The sequence below is a fragment of the Schistocerca gregaria genome, chromosome 3 (assembly GCF_023897955.1).
Source record: "Schistocerca gregaria isolate iqSchGreg1 chromosome 3, iqSchGreg1.2, whole genome shotgun sequence".
Lineage (NCBI taxonomy): Eukaryota > Metazoa > Arthropoda > Insecta > Orthoptera > Acrididae > Schistocerca > Schistocerca gregaria.
In genome coordinates this window covers 954920362-954942861 of record NC_064922.1, presented here as the reverse complement: position 1 = coordinate 954942861, position 22500 = coordinate 954920362, and the positions used below count along the sequence as shown (strand labels likewise).

The 22500-nt window shown below is 40.8% G+C and overlaps 1 protein-coding gene across 9 annotated transcripts in view; it reads left to right on the top strand.

The window, feature by feature from the left end:
* The window catches only part of LOC126355928 (dedicator of cytokinesis protein 1), a 452703-nt gene that overhangs the window by 67028 nt on the left and 363175 nt on the right, over window positions 1–22500 (top strand). For all 9 annotated transcript variants that reach the window (XM_050006495.1, XM_050006492.1, XM_050006496.1 and 6 more), the window contains exons 3-7: window positions 4920–5016; window positions 7256–7401; window positions 7601–7721; window positions 10565–10792; window positions 15054–15289. In XM_050006495.1, the coding sequence (XP_049862452.1) occupies window positions 4920–5016; window positions 7256–7401; window positions 7601–7721; window positions 10565–10792; window positions 15054–15289 (828 nt within the window). The remainder of the gene's footprint in view (window positions 1–4919; window positions 5017–7255; window positions 7402–7600; window positions 7722–10564; window positions 10793–15053; window positions 15290–22500) is intronic.

Here is a 22500-nt window from a genome sequence, read left to right as displayed (position 1 = left end):
TTGATTACAGTAGCTATATTACAACAACAAGCTTTTAATATTTTGTTGGAGATGTTATTGCTCGATAAGAATATTTGCTTCTAAGAGAGTAAATTATTTTCTTTATAACCCTGAAGTAAGTTACAGTGACCTTGAATGGACTGACTGGTTGTGGTACTGATCGTTGCATAAACTGTAATGTTTTCTCTTGAAGATACATACTTGGTGTCAAGGAACACCTAGTCGTTATCTTTAGTTACTAGATTTGGTTGTTCCCCGATAGATAGTATTTTGCTTATAACTATGATCCATATTGTTTTCATTTTATTTTTAGAGATTTTAATCTTTGCCATGACGTGCAAGCTTTTTGATTTTCTATAACTCTTTATCACTAGAGAATAATATGAAAGCAGGTGAACAGCTTTGCTTATCCGAACCATTCGTATAGTTCTCTACCTTGATACATGATACTGCAAGGTATTTAGTTTTCCAAGGCTTCTTTGACAAACTACTGGTGTTGTATTTAAGTGTTTTCATTGGAAAATAAGTGTTAAATATAAGGATAATTTCCTTACAAATATATTAAATTTAGAATTTTCGTCCATTGCCTCATATACCTCACTCGAGCTAACACCTGGTAGGTTTCTTCTAAAGGTGTCTCTTTTAATGATTTTCATAGTGAAAATGTGGATTCTTTACAGACGAATGGAAAAACTACTAGAAGCCGACCTTGGGGAAGATCAGTTTGTATTCCGTTGAAATGTTGGAACACGTGAGGCAATACTGACCCTACGACTTAACTTAGAAGCTAGATTAAGGAAAGGCAAACCTTCATTTCTAGCATTTGTAGACTTAGGAAAGCTTTTGACAATGTTGACTGGAATACCCCCTTTTTCAACTTCTAAAGCTGGCAGGGGTAAAATACAGGGAGCGAAAGGCTATTTACAATTTGTACAGAAACCAGATGGCAGTTATAAGAGTGGAGGGGCATGAAAGGGAAGCAGTGGTTGGGAGGGGAGTGAGACAGGGTTGTAGTCTATCCCCGATGTTATTCAATCTGTATATTGAGCAAGCAGTGAAGGAAACAAAAGAAAAATTCGGAGTAGGTATTAAAATCCACGGAGAAGAAATAAAAACTTTGAGGTTCGCCGATGACATAGTAATTCTGTCAGAGACAGCAAAGGACTTGGAAGAGCAGTTGAACAGAATGGACAGTGTCTTGAAAGGAGCATATAAGATGAACATAAACATAAACAAAACAAGGATAGTGGAATGTAGTCGAATTAAGTCGGGTGATGCTGAGGGAATTAGATTAGGAAATGAGACACTTAAATTAGTAAAGGAATTTTGCTATTTGGGAAGCAAAATAACTGATGATAGTCAAAGCAAAGAGGATATAAAATTTAGGCTGGCAATGGCAAGGAAAGCGTTTCTGAAGAAGAGAAATTTGTTAACATTGAGTATAGATTTAAGTGTCAGGAAGTCGTTTCTGAAAGTATTTGTATGGAGTGTAACCATGTATGGAAGTGAAACATGGACAAGAAGAGAATATAAGCTTTCAAAATGTGGCGCTACAGAAAAATGCTGAAGATTAGATGGGTAGATCACATTACTAATGAGGTGGTATTGAATAGAATTGGGAAGAAGAGAAATTTGTGGCACAACTTGAGTAGAATAGGGGATCGGTTGGTAGGACATGTGTTGAGGCATCAAGGGATCACCAATTTAGTATTGGAGGGCAGCATGGAGGGTAAAAATCATAGAGGGAGACCAAGAGATGACTACACTAAGCAGATTCAGAAGGATGTCGGTTGCAGTAGGTACTGGGAGATGAAGAAGCTTGCACAGGATAGAGTAGCATGGAGAGCTGCATCAAACCAGTCTCAGGACTGAAGACCACAACAACAACAACAACAGAGAAGACACAGGTGAATATAGGATTATAAATGCCAAACAAGTATGGGTATTGGAAGAGTAGGTTTAACAATGCATAAAAATATAGAAACACGGATGAGCTACTATGAACAGCATAGTGAATACATTGTTGTCGTCAAGAGATCTGGAGACACAGGAAGGTTTCAGATTAATTATATAATGGTTAGACAGAGATTTAGGAACCAGGTTTTAAATTGCACGACATTTCGAGGGGTAGATGTGGACTCTGACCACAATTTATTGGTTATGAACTGTACATTAAAACTGAAGAAACAGCAGAAAGGTAGGAATTTAAGAAGCTGGGACATGGATAAACTGAAAGAACCAGAGGTCGTAGAGGGTTTCAGGGGGAGCATTAGGCAATCATCAACTGGAACAGGAGAATGGAATACAGTAGAAGACGAATGGGTAGCTTTGAGAGATGAAATATTGAAGGCAGCAGAGGATCAAGTAAGAAAAAGATGAGGGCTGCTAGAAATCTATGGGTAATGAAAGAGATATTGAATGTAATTGATGAAAGGAGAAAATATAAAAATGCAGTAAAAGAAGCAAGCGAAAAGGAATACAAACATCTCAAAAATGAGATCAACAGGATGTGCAAAATTACTAAGCAGAGATGGCTAGAGGAGAAATGTAAGGAGGTAGAGGCATATATCAGTAGGGGTAAGATAGATGCTGCCTACAGGAAAGTTAGAGAGACCTTTGGAGAAAAGAAAACCACCTGTATGAATATCAAGAGCTCAGATGGAAAACCCGTCCTAAGCAAAGAAGGGAAAGCAGAAAGGTGGAAGGAGTACATAGATGTCTATACAAGGGTAATGTACTAGAGGACAATATTATTCAAATGGAAGAGGTGGTAGATGAAAAGCAAAATAAGGATAATGAAATGTACTTGAATTAAATCATTTGTGGTAAATCATGACAGCCAAAACAGTTGTAGGATAAAGATTTATTAAAATTCTTGACCAAGGTTTCGGTATGTATAAATATACCTTCATCAGAAGTAAAAAATCCTGAACAGGAAGACACTTTCATTAGCAAAAACTTAGCATGGGAAATAATAGAGAAGAAACACTAATGTTTAAGTAACCGTAAAATTACTAGAGTACTACGGGCACTAAATCTTTTAGTTACTTACTAAAATTACATCCTACAATGGAGATTAATAAAACAATTGTGGCAAAAGGCGTCGTCAGTAGTTAAGACATCATCTCCATTTGTACAACCACATTATAGACACAGGGTCAATGCGAACACAGTTTAGCATCAGTACTTCGCCTATGAACTATCATGATGAGAGTGTGAAAGCACTAGGGCAGATAGTTTCACCGAGAGAGGGCACTTGTGGTATGTGCCAGACACGCGCGCATGTTAAAATCCATGGATGCATACACAAGCGCATCAAAATTAATAAAAGTTGTGCTAATAATTCAAACCTTCTGTCTTAATAAATTAAACATATGTGACCATTTAAAAACATCTGTGTAAAATAGAAAATATGGAACCAATTTACCTGTGTCCTAGTGTCAAACAGATGAAGCTTCCGCTATGGAACACATCTAACAAGAGAGGGCACTAGTGTAATGTGCGAGAATCTCGCATAACGTAAGCAGTAAAATACATACTAGCAAAAACAACCAAAATGTTACAGTAAAACGAAACCATCTGTCGTTGTGAATAAAAACATACCAGTCAATTAACCACACACACACACATCGAAAATCACGAACTGCAAACATCATAAATACGTAAAATCTTAACAAGACAGGAAAAGCGCGTTTCACCGGCACCAAGAGGCAAGAAAACTATCTTCTGGTCAGCCAGACTATATTACATTAAGGGAAGGAGAGGTTTGAACTGTCTAAAAAGAATTTCAGCAGTTGCTGTTTCAGCCATGTTTAAAATCTTGAATTAAATCAGGTAATGCTGCAGGAATTAGATTAGGAAATGAGACACTTAAAGTAGTAAAGGAGTTTTGCTATTTGGGGAGCAAAATAACTGATTATGGGTGAAGTAGAGAGGATATAAAATGTAAACTGGCAATGGCAAGGAAAGCATTTCTGACGAAGAGAAATTTGCTAACATTGAGTACAATTTAAGTCTCATGAAGTCCTTTTCAAACTATTTGTATGAAGTGTAGCCATGTATGGAGGTGAAACATGTACGATAAATCGTTCAGACCAGAAGAAAATAGAAGATTTTGCAATGTGGTGAAAATTGGATGGGTAGATCGCATAACTAATGCGGAGGTACTGAATAGAATTGGGGAGAAGAGGAATTTGTGACACAACTTGACTAGAAGAAGGGATCGGTTGGTAGGACTCACTCTGAGCCATCAAAGGATCAGCAATTTAGTATTGGAGGGAAACATGGAGGGTAAAAATCGTAGAAGAAGACCAAGAGATGAATACACTAAGCAAGTTTAGAAGGCTGTAGCTTGCAGTAGTTACTTGGAGGTGAAGAGGTTTGAACAGGATAGAGTAGCATGGAGAGCTGCATCAAACCAGTCTCAGGACTGAAGACAACAACAATGGTAGTAAAGACTTGAATAACAGTTCTCATCAGCTGAAAACTACTTCAGCAGTCAAAAATGGGTTGTCCTCCCCTTCTCAAATGAGACTTTGGTAACAGGGAGGAAATACAAAAAGAAGATGTGTGCATTTATGTTAATCTTATTGCTAAGTGCTTATGTAAAATGTTCATTTTATTTGTATCACTATATCACATTCAAAATGATTTACATTTATCAGATTACATATTAAACTGCATTTCTGTATGTAGGTGCCTGGGTGAGCCAGTCCACCGTTGGGGGTAGGGAATAGCATGCCACTTACTGTAGGACAATTCATAATAAAGAGTTTCTGTATTAAAACCACAGAACTCTGTTAATGGATACAGTTTTTGCCAGGCTTAATAAATTATTCTAAATAATTAGTGGCAAGGTTGTTTGTTAGTATTTTGCATTGTCTGAGTTGAGTAATTGACTGTTATACAATTTTTAACAGGAATACTGATGGTGAAGTATTTAACCAACCCCAGGTAGTCAATGAAATAACCTCTGTTCTTCGTGAATGGGGGCAAATATGGAAGAACTTATACAGGGTAATGTATTAATTTATTATTTTGTTATCTTATGTTTATCTTCTTCTGGTTGTCAATATATGAAGGAAATGAGTATCTCTTTATGGCAAGAGTAGGCAAAACATTTAGAAAATTTACTTTTTGTTTTCCGATTGATGCACAACTACTGAAATGTATTTTTATTTATGCCAATCACCTCTTTATTTTGCTTTCAATTACCCATGCTAGAGAGTTTATTTGTCAATCAACATTCATTACATGTACTGAAAGTACAATTGACCAGACTACATAATGGGATCCTCTGCAATGCATACTTGACAAGGTCCGCCAAAATGACATGTATTTAAACATGGTTGGATCAGATTATCATTACGGGGGTTGTCCGTGAAGTAAGATCTCCAACGAGCTCCGGTCGAGACGTAGCAAGCTAGCTTAAATCTGACAACAGCGCCATGTTCCTTGCTTCCTCACACCACTATTCTTGCCAGTCCTCACCTATCTGTGATTCTCATTCTTGGCGTAACAGTCGGTAATGATGGAAGGGAAAATAGATGCTCTAGCCAAATGTGAATTGCATTCTGTGATTTGAGTTCTGTGGTTTAAGGGGTTAGTCCCTATTGAAATCCATCGCCAGTTGACCGATGTGTGTGGAGAAAAGTGTATGGATGTTAAAAATGTGTGTAAATGGAAGTTTGCAGATGGCCATAAAAATGTGCACGGCGAGGCTGGCCATGGCAACCGTCAGTTTTGGACGAGACAGTGATGGAAGTTGAAGACTTTTTCCTTCTGGATTGGCATGTGACTATGTGAAGGGTTGCTGAACTAATAAGGGATGTCTGCAAGACTACAATGGACAAGATTTTGCTGGACATTTTGAAGTATCACAGTGTGTAGGCCAGATGAGTGCTGTGGATGCTCAGTTATAAACACAAAAAGAAGCACTTCGAAAGTGTCTGCAAATTTCTCCACCATTACTGGGAAGAGGGGTGAGGAATTTCTGGATTAAGTTGTAACCACGGTGGAGATTTCAGTCCACTACTTCACACCAGGGACTACGGGACAATCGAAACAATGGCGGCATTCCAGTTCTCCAAATTTCAAGAAATTCAAGCAAATGCCGTCAGCAAGGAAGGTAATGGCGTCAGTATTCTATGATAGGAAAGGCGCTGTGCTGGTCGACTGCCTGGAAAGAGGAACAACAACCAGTGTGATAAGGTACTGCAAAACATCAATGAAGCTCTGCCAGGCTATGCAGAACAAAAGGAGGAGTCAGCTGGCAAAGGGAGTTCGTTTGCACCAAGAGAAGGCCTACCCTCATGTTGCCAGCACCATGACAGATCTAACCACCAAATTTGGGTGGGAAATCATTGACTATCCTCCATACAGCCCTGATTTGGCTCCCGGTGACTACTATTTGTTCCCCAGCTTGAGGCAACACTTGGGAGCGGGGGAATTAAATTCTCAGATGGTGAAGAGCTGAAGGCCCCTTCCTGCACGAGTCGACGGGAGAGTGGTGTGACAAAAGCTGGGACTATATTGAAAAACAATTAAAGGTCCAAGCTTTTGGAATCAGCAGTTGGTTTTGCAATAAAATGATGTTTACTATGTGAAAAAGCATTGGAGATATTAATTTATGGCCAATGCTTGTGCGACCGACCAAGTAGCTGAGGCATCGGTGTTCCACTCTCTAAGACAGTCTGCTCCAATGTCAAACAAACAGAGTTAATCTGCAAGTGGCACAAGATTTAATGCTTGGAACACACATGATGGAGAAGAGGTCTTCAAGTCTCCATTCATCTGTTCTGATTTTTTTTTTCTCTCCATAGTTTCATAAATCACTTCTGGGAATTGTCAGTGAAGCCTTGATCAATTTTTTGTCTTAATATTGTCCAATCTAAGCCAGTGCTCCACCCACATTGACATGATGTTATACTTTTAACGCTTCTCCTTCCTTGTTAATTATGGAAGATGTGAGCAATGCTGCTTTGATTCAAGAACAGGTTATCTGCTGTGAGAATCTTTCCTAATTTTGATGGATGAAGAACATCTAGTTCAATTAGTCTGTAGTAATGATTAGAATATGATAGTTGAAGTTTTATGTTTTAAGTTACTTTAAAAGAAAGTTAAGAATGCATAGTTCTGTATTGATAAAATTCAATAAAAATGAGAACAAAGTTGTTACATTACGGTTCACAGTACCTTAAAGTTAGTCATGTGTCACAATAGCAAAATTTAATGAATATGTAACTAACATTTCCAGATGCACAGCAAAAACTTCAAAGCTGTGGAACATCAGATACTTGAGCTTTTGCAGTACCGGAGCAAGATTTTGTCAGGAACTCTGCCCGTTGATGAACTTAAAGAACTTAAACAGCAAGTTACTTCCAAAATAGATATGGGGAACAAGTAAGAACTTTATTCTTATATTTTTAACTGTTAAAGCCTCCTAACTTAAAAGTTGAAATTCCCTTTGTGGCTATTCCCAAAATTAAAATCAGTGTAAATAATTACAGAATGGTTTATTTATTTTAAGGCATCAAAAATAAGTCAAATACAATTAAATTACAAATTTTTTTACTTACATTAAACATGTCTCTCTCTGCAGAATGCTGGATTTAGATATGGTTGTACGGGATAAGAATGGTAACATTTTGAGTCCAGACATAACATCTACCATTCAGTTATACAGGCAACATGAGATGGCTACAGAACGTATTAAGAAAGCAGTAAGTATTCTGATCAGTGATGAATATATTTGTATTTACATTTAAGAAGTTTTGGAAAGATATTAATCATAACAGAGATTATGATGCACTAAAAATATATATTCTACAAGCTCTATTACAGAGATTGGACAGTTTAACACAGAGTAGGAAATAAGTAAAGAATAAGATTGTCACTACTTATGATCCTACACAGAATCTGATGTATTCATTAGTAGACTAAAGAGGCATTATGCTACTTGATAGACCTTCATAAGTAAGACAGGTATTGCAGTTAGCCTCTAGCACTTTCATTGTTTTTTTGGAGAAAGCCACATAGGAGCACACAACAGAGACTTCTAAATGGGTGTAAGACCACATAGGATTTGTAAATAACTTAGCTAGTTTATCTGTTTCTTCAGACAATGTATGACATGTAATGACGAAATCTTCGAAAAAAGTAACAAGGTGCAATAACAAACATGTTAGATACCAGTTTTATTGTATACTGCAGGAAACTTCCTCATGGAGGAAAGGTAAAGAAAGTAAATTACTAACCATGGAAATGAAGTTTGCAAAAAGTTCAACAGATGTAACAAAAATGGGAAAGCTGGAAACTCAAAGTGTTGGGAGGACAACATAAGAGGAATCGCAACAAGAGAGGGTTGATGGGAAAAAAAGATTAAAATCGTAAGGATGTGTAGAGAATGGTTGAGATGTCGGTGCCTAGGGTCAAGTGTCTAAAAGGAGTGGAAGAAAGAAAAAATATGGAATAGAGAAGAAGGATAGTAGTGACAGAGATACCACCACCACCACCACGACCACCACTACTCAAAATACAACCTACGAAGGTGGACCCCCAGATGTCTTTGAGAAAATGAAGCTTAGATTAAAGCACAAGCTTATTCTTAATTTGTTAGGGATAGAATAATGTAAGATTATGTCGATATAAACATCTGAAAAAGGAAACTGCAGTTAGGAATATCAACAACTGGGGTAAAGATAGATTGCTACTTGCCGTATAGATGACACATTAAGCTGCAGATAGGCACAATTAAAAGACACTAACCACAATCTTTTGGCCACAGCATTTGACAGAAAAAGAGAAACACACACCATAAATTCACACAAGCACATGCGACTGCCAACTCCGGCAGCTCAGGCTGGAGGCGGTGGTCATGTGTGTTTGAGGTGTGCTTGCTTGTGTGAATGAATGGCGTGATGAAGACTGTGGCTGAATGCTTATGTGTAAGTGTCTTTCAGTTGTGCCTACCTGCAACTTAATGTGTCATCTTTATGGTAAGTAGAAATCTATCTTTACCCCAATTGTTGATGTAAACATTTGGATATGTAAGCAAGTGGATTAACCAGTTTGAGAGCATATCAAGCTACAAAATGGTGGAAGTGGCAACCAAATCTGCTGCATAGGTCTTCAACAAATGGAAAATTTTCTTCATTACCATCCTCTGGCACTATAATTGGAAGGGTGGGTGCCATTTAGTGTAAGATACAAAAGTTGAAAAATTGGCTGAGACTGCTCATCATTACTAGGCAGACAGACCTTTTTATCTGACAAATGGGGTGGTCCTAGTTCAATAATTCATTCACAATGGATGAAACTGGTGAGCAATTTGGCAAGTGAATTGGATATGTCCAAATGCTCATTGCAGTCAGGTCTGTTACCACTGCCAGCTAACGAATAAGTTTATGGTTTATCAAATGCAGCATTCAGATTTTCTGACAAAGACCTTTAAGAGTGTGACAAGAATAGCGGAAAAAAATTGTGGAAATGAAAGTGAGTTGCTGAACATGTATCATATCAAGTACGATAACACACATGGAGCATCTGTTGTTTTATAAATAAACGCTGAATGACAAGGCTGTCTAAGGGCATGCTTCTGGAAGCAGGACTGGGTACCTGCCAATGAGCTTTACTCAGAGTCGATTTCAAATACCTTACCTTTATGGAGGTTATGTACAGAAGCATGAAACAAAAGAGATAGAGATAGAGAGAGAGAGAGAGAGAGAGAGAGAGAGAGAGAGAGAGAGAGAGAGAGATGGTGGAACTATCCAACTTTATACCCCACTGCCAATATCATTTCCTTCTAGATTTACAGTATGGTCATGGCAACATTCTAAACAGCAATGAACAATTTGATGAAACCATGGCAGTACCTAAATAATAACATTGTATTAATTTCATTTTATGTTTTTCAATTTTCCTTTTTCTTAGTATCAGTAGACCATAAATAGCAGTTTTGTTTTCTAAGTTGAAAAACGTATTCCCAGAATGACATTTTCACTCTACAGCAGAGTGTGTGCTGATATGAAACTTACTGGCAGATTAAAACTATGTGCCGGACCGAGACTCGAACTCGGGGCCTTTGCCTTTTGCGGGCAACTGAGCTACCCAAGCACGACTCACGCCCCGTCCTCAAAGCTTTAATTCCGCCAGTACCTTGTCTCCTACCTTCCAAACTTCACAGAAGCTCTCCTGCGAACCTCGCAGAACTAGCACTACTTGAAGAAAGGATATTGCGGAGACATGGCTTAGCCACAGCCTGGGGGATGTTTCTAGAATAAAATTTTCACTCTACAGCGGAGTGTATGGTGATATGAAACTTCTTGGCTGATTAAAATTTTGTGCTGGGCCGAGACTCGAACTCGGGACGTTTGCCTTGCGGGCAAGTGCTCTACCAACTGAGCTACCAATGCACGAGTCTTCTTGGAGGTTTGCAGTTATGGACATTACGTATATTTTCTGTGAATGTCACATTTATCATAATGTACTTTTCAGATGAAAATTATATTTTTATATCATATGCTTGTGGTACTTTACTAATTTTGTGTTTTTCTTATTGTTTCAGTCTATGGAAAGCGAAAAACCTCAAAAGGTTGTTACTCATTATTCACACATTGTGTTTGTATCAGTTCGAAATTTTGTTTGCAAAATGACAGAAGATGCTGAGTTACTGATGAATCTGTATGATGCAAATACAAACAAAGCAATCACGGAGAACTATGTAGTGCGGTGGAGCAAAGAAGGACTTGCCAAAGATATAGATCAGCTTTATAATCTACGTGTACTATTTACAGTAAGTTGATTTTTCAGCAAAATACTGTTGTGATTTTTGCTTTTATTTTCATCTACATTTGATATATCAACAGCTCATTTATTCTCTTGAGTAGCTGGTTTTTGTAATTGTGTGCAGTTGAATTTTAAACCTCTGCATGCATATATGCACCCCCCCCCCCCCCCCCCGTTTTTTTCTTTTTTTGGAGGAATTTAAATGATGAGATCCACAATCATAACTACCACCACATATCCTTTTAAAGATTTAGCATAAAACTTGTTCCATTTTTGTTTAGGAATCCAAGAATAGCATTCCATTCCAAACATCACAAAATTATGAAAATGGCATTTCCTCAAAAATATTTTAGTTGACATTTCACGTTTTATCTTTGCGGGACCAGTTCAATTCAAAGTGTGTGTTGCAGCCAGAACAGCATTACCACACATGGTTTTGGTAGGTAGTCAACAGAGCAACACCAAGAACATGTCATCTCGCAAAGGATTCTGTTTACCCACTCAGCAACTCCGTTCTGTTGAGGAGGATATGGTGCAGCAATCAAATGTGTCAGCCCATGCTAGTCCACAAACTTATGTTTATCTTTGCTGGGGAACTCCTTGCCATTGTCTGTACGTAATTATTTCATGGTAACATCTGCTTAAATTTCAATGGACGGTGGTAATTTTTCTTCAATTTCATGTTTGTGTTGCAAAATTCTAAAGTTGGAAAAATTATCCTTAAAAACAGCAAAGTATTAATGGCCGTGCTAATAATTTTCTCCCATTGGTCAACAAAAATCTGCACAACGTAATTCTCCAGCTTTAGTGGGTTTCTGAACTTTTTCACCACATGCCAGCCAATGATATTTACCACAGACACACCCTTCAGAAAAGCTAATGCCAGTCTTTGTCTCTATACCACGACCATTTAAAAACTGGTACACAAAATGTTAAGTTAGATACCCACCCAAAAATAAATTATAGGATCCATCAGGACAAAAACAAATATCTTCAAAATATTGGTCTGTCCATTGAATACCTATACAACAACTCGATCTGTACCAAATGCTTTAATTTTGCACGCCATTCTTGGCACTATCCATCTGCTTTGGAGTTTCAAATGGTTCATGTGTAGTGTACCAGTCATGTTGGTATATTATGTGATGTATTGCACCACTGTCAAAGTAACACTCATTGCAGCCCAGTGTATTTACATCTACAGAAAAGATGCTTTTTGCTAATAAAAGTTCTTTATTCATTTTTGAAGTATCTTAAATTTTACGCTGTGTTACGCTAGTTAACAATATAGCAGTCTTCTCTGTTGTCTGTGCAAATATATTCATTTGGCTGATGGCCCCTTTTTGTACATTTAAAACAATAAATCTTGTTTTACACTGTTTTGATAAGTGACCTACTTTACCACATAAAAAGTGTTTTCTGTCTTCATTCCTTTTACACTCCTGGAAATGGAAAAAAGAACACATTGACACCGGTGTGTCAGACCCACCATACTTGCTCCGGACACTGCGAGAGGGCTGTACAAGCAATGAACACACGCATGGCACAGCGGACACACCAGGAACCGCGGTGTTGGCCGTCGAATGGCGCTAGCTGCGCAGCATTTGTGCACCGCCGCCGTCAGTGTCAGCCAGTTTGCTGTGGCATACGGAGCTCCATCGCAGTCTTTAACACTGGTAGCATGCCGCGACAGCGTGGACGTGAACCGTATGTGCAGTTGACGGACTTTGAGCGAGGGCGTTTAGTGGGCATGCGGGAGGCTGGGTGGACGTACCGCCGAATTGCTCAACACGTGGGGCGTGAGGTCTCCACAGTACATCGATGTTGTCGCCAGTGGTCGGCGGAAGGTGCACGTGCCCGTCGACCTGGGACCGGACCGCAGCGACGAACGGATGCACACCAAGACCGTAGGATCCTACGCAGTGCCGTAGGGGACCGCACCGCCACTTCCCAGCAAATTAGGGACACTGTTGCTCCTGGGGTATCGGCGAGGACCATTCGCAACAGTCTCCATGAAGCTGGGCTACGGTCCCGCACACCGTTACGCCGTCTTCCGCTCACGCCCCAACATCGTGCAGCCCGCCTCCAGTGGTGTCGCGACAGGCGTGAATGGAGGGACGAATGGAGACGTGTCGTCTTCAGCGATGAGAGTCGCTTCTGCCTTGGTGCCAATGATGGTCGTATGCGTGTTTGGCGCCATGCAGGTGAGCGCCACAATCAGGACTGCATACGACCGAGGCACATAGGGCCAACACCCAGCATCATGGTGTGGGAAGCGATCTCCTACACTGGCCGTGCACCTCTGGTGATCGTCGAGGGGACACTGAATAGTGCACCATACATCCAAACCGTCATCGAACCCATCGTTCTACCATTCCTAGACCGGCAAGGGAGCTTGCTGTTCCAACAGGACAATGCACGTCCGCATGTATCACGTGCCACCCAACGTGCTCTAGAAGGTGTAAGTCAACTACCCTGGCCAGCAAGATCTCCGGTTCCGTCCCCCATTGAGAATGTTTGGGACTGGATGAAGCGTCGTCTCACGCGGTCTGCACGTCCAGCACGAACGCTGGTCCAACTGAGGCGCCAGGTGGAAATGGCATGGCAAGCCGTTCCACAGGACTACATCCAGCATCTCTACGATCGTCTCCATGGGAGAATAGCAGCCTGCATTGCTGCGAAAGGTGGATATACACTGTACTAGTGCCGACATTGTGCATGCTCTGTTGCCTGTGTCTATGTGCCTGTGGTTCTGTCAGTGTGATCATGTGATGTATCTGACCCCAGGAATGTGTCAATAAAGTTTCCCTTCCTGGGACAATGAATTCACGGTGTTCTTATTTCAATTTCCAGGAGTGTATAATGAAATGTTTTTAAAGCATCTGATGCAGATGAAGTTTGTTTCCACCTTTGTCATTGTTTGTTAATCTTCATTTTTAACATCATCCACTTTCTTCATCAGTATGTGCTGTTCTTAGTTTATAATTTAAACAATGTTTATAACCTATTCCATGTCTCTTCTTCAGTAGGCACGTGATTCCATGTAATACAAATGCAATCTGTCTCTTTGAACAAAGTTTGCAAAAATTGTGCACAAAGGTCACCAACGTCAGTCGGCATTTCTAATGGTGAAAGTGGAATTTATACTTCATTGGATTTGGTAAATGGTGCTGTATACCACCAGCTGCTTCCCACACAATATCACAAAACTTGTGTTTAAGCAGATCAATCTTTTCAGTTGAGTAAACATTGTAAATTTAATGTAGCTAACCCCAAATCTGTTGAAAAGCCTTGCGTTCTTCAATACAAACAGAGTTGGTATTGAGCAATAGAATTAGCCATTTCCTTACTTTTGTGTGAGATGTGTTATGGAATTAGGAAAAAGTGAACACCATAAATTGTGTAGGCATCCAACCTGAAGCCATTTTGATTTTTGTGTTGCATGGCTCTTAAAAGATTGCCATTTTCCAATTTTCAAACTTTTTAAGCTGTGAGATCATTATAGGAATAACAGATATATAGATATAGAATGTTGCAGATATATATTCCCCTTAACTGTATTGTTAAAATCATTAAAAAGGAGGTCTACCTATACTAGCACCCAAACATGCTGTCAGAATTCCAATTTAACTTAATCATGAGCCATTAGGATGAGTGTTAAAATTGGCTCTTTTCAAGTTTAACTAGTGCTGCCAGTGTATCAAGCATGGCATACTGTTCCATATATTCTGTAATGGAACATAATGATTTGTAGTTCCCACAGCATCCCAGTTTGGAGCTGACGAGATTATATTATGCAATGTTGTATATAGAGAGGTACTGGCATAATATCCATAGTATATATAATCTCTCTGATGGAGATTTTCTCCATTTGTGACAAAAATAACACATTATTTTACATTAAGACACACTGAATTTCTTTTTAATGTAAACTTGGTCTGACCTTAGAAGTTAGCATCTGCATGACTTCTCTAAACTTTATTTGTAAGAAATATGAGATCAAATCCACAATAGAAGCCAATGTGTTTGTTTCAAAATGCCTTAAAAAAAGAGAGCAAATTATGAATACTGATCTTTTTAGGCTATTGTGGTAACACAATTTATCATGTGAACACAGTGAATACACTATCATTTTTGACACCTTGCCATGTTGTTGATGAATGTTCGCTGCTGTTGTGGGGGAATTTGTAGGTCATCTTAATAGCCATTAGCTATTGTTATTTTGAAAGTGTATGTGTGTGAGACTAATTAAATGTGTCTGATTGCAGGATCTGGGTAGTAGAGATCTGACAAGATCAAAAGTGTATCTAGTCTGCTATATCATTCGAATTGGTGCGATGGAAGTGAGGGATATCGATCATCGTCGAAGCTCTCAAGTACCAAAGAAACTACATGCTGAAGGTATGAGGAGGCCTTGGGGAGTTGCTGCAATGGATATTACCCTGTTCCTTTGTGGAAAGATGGAAAGTGATGAAGAGAAACATCACTTCATTCCATTTCTGCAGTAAGTCACTTTTGCATGAGCATTATAAAGTTTGACAACTTTTTTTTTCCTTTTTTTTCTTAACTTTTTGTCTCTGTTAGCATTTATTTATCTTAAAATGCGTTTTTACTGCCTTGTCATTGGACTGTTTCTGAGATAAAGCACAGTATATATGTAGGTATGTGCTGCAGTCTCCATAGGAAAGGTTAATAATGTTTTCATTAAAACTGAAGCGACAGATGTTTGTGAGGTGTATCTCCAGCTCATAGAGAGCTTAAAATTAGTATTGAAGGAATAGATGGTTACATATTTATGCGGCTTGGAAATGTATTCTTCATAAATAGTCCATACGGAAGCCATATATCAAACCTATCTACCAAAATATTACTTGGATATAATAGAAGGAAACATTCCACGTGTGAAAAATATATCTAAAAACAAAGATGATGTAAATTACCAGACGAAAGCATTGGTATGTTGATAGACACACAAACACAAACACACACACAAAATTCAAGCTTTTGTAACCCACGGTTGCTTCATCAGGAAAGAGGGAAGGGGAGGGAAAGGCGAAAGGATGTGGGTTTTAAGGGAGACGGTAAGGAGTCATTCCAATCCAGGGAGCGGAAAGACTTGCCTTAGGGGGGAAAAAGGGACAGGTATACACTCGGAAGCGCGTGCGTGCGCCCCCCCCCCCCCCCCCCCCACCCACACACACACACAGAGACACAAGCAGACTAGCCTTTACAAATGTCTGCTTGTCTCTGTATATGTGCGGATGCATGTGTGTGTGTGTGTGTGTGTGTGTGTGTGTGTGTGTGTGTGTGTGTGTGATTTTTTTCTCCCTAAGGCAAGTCTTTCCGCTCCTGGGATTGGAATGACTCCTTACCCTCTCCCGTAAAACCCACATCCTTTTGTCTTTCCCTCTCCTTCCCTCTTTCCTGATGAAGCAACCGTGGGTTGCGAAAGCTTGAAATTTCTGTGTTTGTGTTTGTGTTTGTTTGTGTGTTTATCAACATACCAACGCTTTTGTCTGGTAAGTTACATCATCTTTGTTTTTAGATATAAAATATTACTTGGTGTAGAACCATTGTTTATTTATCAATTAGTTAAACTCGGAAAGGAAAAATAGAACACATTCAAGATGTTTACAGTAATTAATTTCTGAAGACACTGGTGTAAATGGGGAAACAAGAAATATTAGTACCACAGACAGACTGTGTTACAGTCTATTATGTACAAAAGATTATCATTTTCTTTGATTAATGTATGGACTTGGACTGAACGCTAATATAGTCATCATATGTTGTAAGTATTTCACTGATAAGCATTGCCACTTGACAAATTCAAGTCCACCTAGTAAGTACCTAGTTTTTTCAGTTATTTCTCAATGCAAGGGAAAGTCCAGGTTAGAATATCAAGTCAGAAAGGGTTTTACAACTTAGGAGTTATTTAGAAATTTATTGAGCTAACTTACACAATTGGTAAATGTGTCATTTTGTAACAAACCACCTCAAGTTCTATTCACATACTGCATCAGTGCCCCATTCTACCACCAGGAGCACCAGTGTGGTGCACAATTAAAATGGCTACTTTCACTAGTGTATAGCAGGCTTGCTGTGTGTTTTGGTTTCATGAAACAAATTCTGCAATAGCCATTCAGCATAAACTTTGCACCAAATACAAGAAAGTACTTTCTAGCAAGTGTAGAATTTATTCTTGGCACAAGAATTTTCTTCAGATTGGTTGTCGTCGGATTGTATGTGAAGGACTAATTGTGTGGCCACCTCGCTCCCCAAACTTGACACCACTGGAGTTCTTTGTATGGGGTTTCATTAAGGACCATTAGTATGTTCCTTCCCTACCAAACAATTTAGCTGACATGAAAAACTGAATCTATGTTGCCGTTGCGCAAGTTACACCCAATTTGTTGCATTGAGTGTGCAAAGAAATTTATTACCGTGGGAAGTTTGCCACATCACAAATGGTAGTCACATTGAACCAAAATGACACTTGACACTTTTATGTGGAACTTGAAGGTGTTTGCTACAAAATGACACACCTGACTATTCTGTAAGTTATCTTAATAAATTTCTAAATCATTCCAAAGTTCTAAAGTTCTTTTTGACCCATCCTGCAGAATGAAAAGGACAGACTGCTACTAGGCATGGATTGAGTTGCAGACCGATACAATGAAAAGGCTGTTACACTTTGAGCTTTCAGCCAAAGCCTTCTTCAGAAAGGAAAGACACACACATTTACATAAGCAAGCACACCTCATGCACGCATGATTGTTATCTGCGGCCACTCTGCCCTGAATGCAACTGTGCTGAGCAAAAGCGGCAGTCTGGAGATGGATGGCGAAGGGAGGAATAGCAGGGTGTGAGTGCAGGGAGAGACGTGAGTAGTGCCTGGTAAAGTGAGCAGGGACTAGAAGGCCAAGCACACCCTCAAGAGACTTTGTGTGGAAGGGACGGGATGAAAAGCAGTCTGCCACTGCATCCACTGATCTTTTCTCCTTCTCTGTTCCTCTCCTTTGCACTTCCCTTTCCTCCCGCCTCCCTTTGTCACAGACCCCAGGCACAGTGCATGGCAGCTTTGTTCTGCCACCGTCTAGTCCCTGCATGCCACACCAGACAGGATTCACTTCTCTCCTCCCATCCATATCCTGTTATCCTTCCCTATTCCTATTGTGTGCGTGCGTGCGTGCGTGCGTGCGTGCGTGCGTGCGTGTGTGTGTGTGTGTGTGTGTGTGCGTGCGCGCGCGCGCGCGCTTTAAGCCTTTTAATTTTATTTTTGCAGCTTCAGTTCCTTTGTTCAGAAATAAATGACCCAGTATATTGCATTTTCCTACCTCAAATGCTATGTGTAGAGAGCAAAAAAATGAAGCAAGAACATAATGTTTTATTACATTCCTCTTTGTGTGTGATTATGGTTGCAGCTGATTTTGTATCAGTGTGCAGTACTATCTTCATCGTTCCACAGTTTTTTTCATACCTGTGTTTTACATAAATTCTTCAATGCTTAGTGAATTTCAAGTCAAGAATATGTCATTCTTATTTTATAGTTACGAAGTCATAAGTTAGGCATTGTTTCACTGTTCGTATTGTCATCATGGGAACTGTAACTGTTTCTAGTATATATGAATAAACATAGGGTAAAAATTCAGAGGTTAGGTTCTTTTCATTTAACATCGCCTCCAGCTAGCTACTGCTTCCATTCTCTTACAAGAGACTTCTTATTGAGCATGTGCACACTCACTAAACTAGAGCACTCACTGAGAAAAATCCAAAGTTTTCCATCCTGCACTTTATGTGTTGTTGCTGCTGTGATCAGAGATGATTCTGAAGTTTCAATACAAACACTTTATTAACAGCACAAATTCACAGTGATGTTTGTCTCAAAAACTACAAGTGATAAATTGTTTGATCACTTGAAATAACAAACACAAAGTTTACTGATGGAGATATAAGATCTTCGGAAAGAGTCATCCCTTATGGCTGTAGGGTGGCATCCATTGAGATACCGGGCCACATGGAGTAGCACAGGCACAACAATGATGCAAAGTAGAGTGGACTATACTGGCTTGCCTTAATGACTGTGCAGCATTGGACTTGCGACTGGCATGGTGGAGGCTGTGCCTGGCCTTATACCCCCGGCAGGTGCAGGTGAAAGTACATTTCTTAGCATGTGATGTGCGTGCGGTGTTTGTTCTTTGATAGCAGTGCCGCTGATTTCCTGGTGTGGGTGCTACTCTGAAGTATAGCTGCTGCCTTGTGATGGGACCTGGTACAAATGGCCTGTGAACATACTGTGTATATGCAGCACAGGTTCATGACATGTGATGCTTGTCTTGTATGTATACGCAACCACCAGGGGAAAGACACTTGCGGGTGACTGACAGGCAACTCTGTGCGGCAGAAATGTAGGAATGGCAGCAACATATGCAGCCTACAGCCAATACACAACGTCCCTACCCCCTGAGAAAGGAGATGACAATGCCATCTCAAAGGAGGCCATCCTTGGCTGCTGTGGTGTGGCGGAGTGGCATTGGTCGTGGTGGATGAGAAGAGGCACGAATGGCCAGGCAGGATGGCTGTTGGAGACCCATTGGGGTGCAGCATGTGGACTTAAACAGGAGATGCTGCAAGAGCCATCAATGGCACAGGAGCCAGAGGAGGTGATTGAGCTTGACAAGAAGGCGTTGGACCAGCCCAGTCACATGGGTGAATGACAGCAGCAGTCAGTGGCGAACCGTCTCCCTTGACATTGTTTCATCAACAGAAGCAACCTCCATAGTCACTACGAATAACGAACAAACAACTGGCGTTGAAGTCCACAGCACTGAACAGAATCAAAAGCAATATATTTAGCCAGAATTCTTGACTTGACAGAGACCCCCGAGTACAAGATACAATGAACAAGACTACTGAGCCTGGGATGTAGACCCTTGGAAGGGAAGCTGATGTGCAAGAATAGGAGAGTACATAAACATTTCAGAACAATTCAAAAAGCTCAGTGCCACTTGCGCGATAATGAAGAAGTGAATGACACTTAACAATGAAGATTATCCCAACGAAATAAGGCATGCTGTGTGTGTGTGAAGATAGAGGGAATAGTAAGTGGCTTTCACAGGTGGCGTGAGGAAGGCTGGGCATCTGCTAGGCTGTTGGTGAAACTTACAAGAAGGTGCAACCCAGGACCAAAAAGAACACACAATGGAATTGGCAGCATAGGTCGAGACAGTGGGATGGTGGGAGGGCTGCCAGCAGTGATGGGAATGGCTGCATGTGCAGCCGTGACAATGCCGGTGAGAATGACTGGGCAATGTTGGCGGTTGTGAGAGGACTACCCACAGTGGAGGTGGTGATGAACACACAGGCAAGACAGCTGGTGTGGACATAGACAGGATAGGCAATTGCAGGTGAGCCAGCTGGAACAGGACCAGTGTCGTGGGGACTGACGAATGGACCACAGTCATCACAGACAGATTTGGCAACAGTTGGAGGACCAGCAACATGGGGCAGCAACATGGGGACCGGCCACAGGAATGATGTCATCACCAACAGGCTTGGCGCTGTCAGGAGGGTGGGCGAAAACCGGACTGGAGTCATTCTCGGCCCAGTTGGTGACGACGCGTCAGCTGGCTGAGACAGGGATAGCGATATCCGGATTGCTGACAGGACTGAAGACATCACTGACAGGCGGAGTGACTACATAAGTGCTGGCCAGAAGAGGGCCAGTGGTGTCTGGACTGATGACATAGCTGGCATCATCACTGACAGTCTAAGTTGCAAAAGGAGGGCCAGCACCGACAGGCATGATGCCGACAGGAGGGCTAGCCGTAACAGAGCGGGCACCGATAAAACTTACGCCAGTGGTGAGGGAGTCAGCATCTGATAGTGTCGCAGCCGAGGGCTGGACCGAGAGTAACTGTACTGCCGTCATATATTTTTGGAGTACCACATGGCATGCCAACCGTGTTGCAACCTACCTGACTGCAAGTGGGCCAGCTTGCCACACACAATACTTATGGATGCCCTGTCTGGACCCTGTTCAGGAACAAACTCACTTCAAAACAGTTAAAAAGACTGTCTGATGTTAACCAAGTACGTGGCACGCCTGTTGCGTGGCTGGGGAGACTGACATAGTGAAAGTGTACATTTAAGTGTCCAACTAACAATTCATGATTTGTTTCCTCTGGATGAGAGCCAGAAAGAAACTGACAACAGAAACTCAATTTCTGCACCCACATTGGCAAGAAAATTGATGCTGTGTTGCATACCTTGTATGCCGTATGCCATAAAGTGCAACTCCAACTGTTGACAGTACAGGTCTGTCATCTTTCTGACTGTCGAACATACGAAAAAGCGACACAGGTTCAGTGGCTGTGTGCAGAGAAACAGCTGTAGTAGCCAAAAACTGAGTGAGGTGAGCTACACCCTGTAGCAGTTTCTGAATTTGCTGCTGCTGCTGCAACCAAACAGTGTTAGACGAAGACAGCTCAGCTGATGGGACAGGCACGATAATGGAAAATCGCACTCAAACCATAAACAAAGATAACACTGAACTGCGACAGAAATATAAAAAAGGAACAAATGAAAACAATATAGACCAACAGCAACAACTAGAGAATTCCTTTGACAACAACACATGAATGGAAAACAACCCTTGTGACGCACAGACACCATCAGTAGATCTGCAGAATGTGACTAATACCACTGAATATAGGGTGTGACAACAATATAAACCGAAACACACTGTCCCCATCGCAACAAATGGGTACACACAAGCAAAAGCTTATTCACTGGAAGATCTCTCAGCCAGCAAACAAACTAACGCGGCAAGAACAATAAACCGCATATGAAAACATTTTCATTGCCAATGCCCTGTATAGCAGCCGAGAAAAGGGAAAACAACTGCAGGAATTGACACACATGAGAAAATGACTCATTATCGCTTTTCTGTCCTGTGCTTTGTGTGTGGTTGCTTGCTGTTTTTAAAGATGATTCTGAAGTTGTCATACAAACATTTCATTAACTAAACAAATTCACACTGATCTTTGTTACAAAAAGCACAATTGAAAGAGCATTCGATCACTTGGAATAAGAAACTCGAAGTGCGATGATGAGGTATCAGAACTGTGAGAAGTGTCATACTGTATTGCCGTACTGCAGTGTCCGATGAGGAACTGGGCCGTGTGAAGTAGTGTATGCCTGACAATGGATCGAAGTAGGGCAGTGGAGCGCCCTGTTTGTCTCGGTGACTGCACAGCACTGAACTGCAGCTCAAGCTGCAGTCGGCCTGCCAAGGCTGTGTCTTGGCCTTATGTACCCATTAGGCGGAAGTTCGTTTCTGTCCATGTGGTGTGTAGATGGTGTTTGTTCATTGTCAGCAGCGCCTCCATTTCCTAGTGCACTGAAGCGTAGCTGGTGCCTGCTGGTAGAGCCTGGTACAAAGGGCATATACAGCACAGTTTCGTGACATGACCTGGTGGATGACATCGGAAGTTCATTGAGGCTTTTTGCAGGTGATGCTGTGGTGTATCGAGAGGTTGTAACAATGGAAAATTGCACTGAAATGCAGGAGGATCTGCAGCGAATTGACGCATGGTGCACGGAATGGCAATCGAATGTCAATGTAGACAAGTGTAATGTGCTGCAAATACATAGAAAGATAGATCCCTTATCATTTAGCTACAAAATAGCAGGTCAGCAACTGGAAGCAGTTAA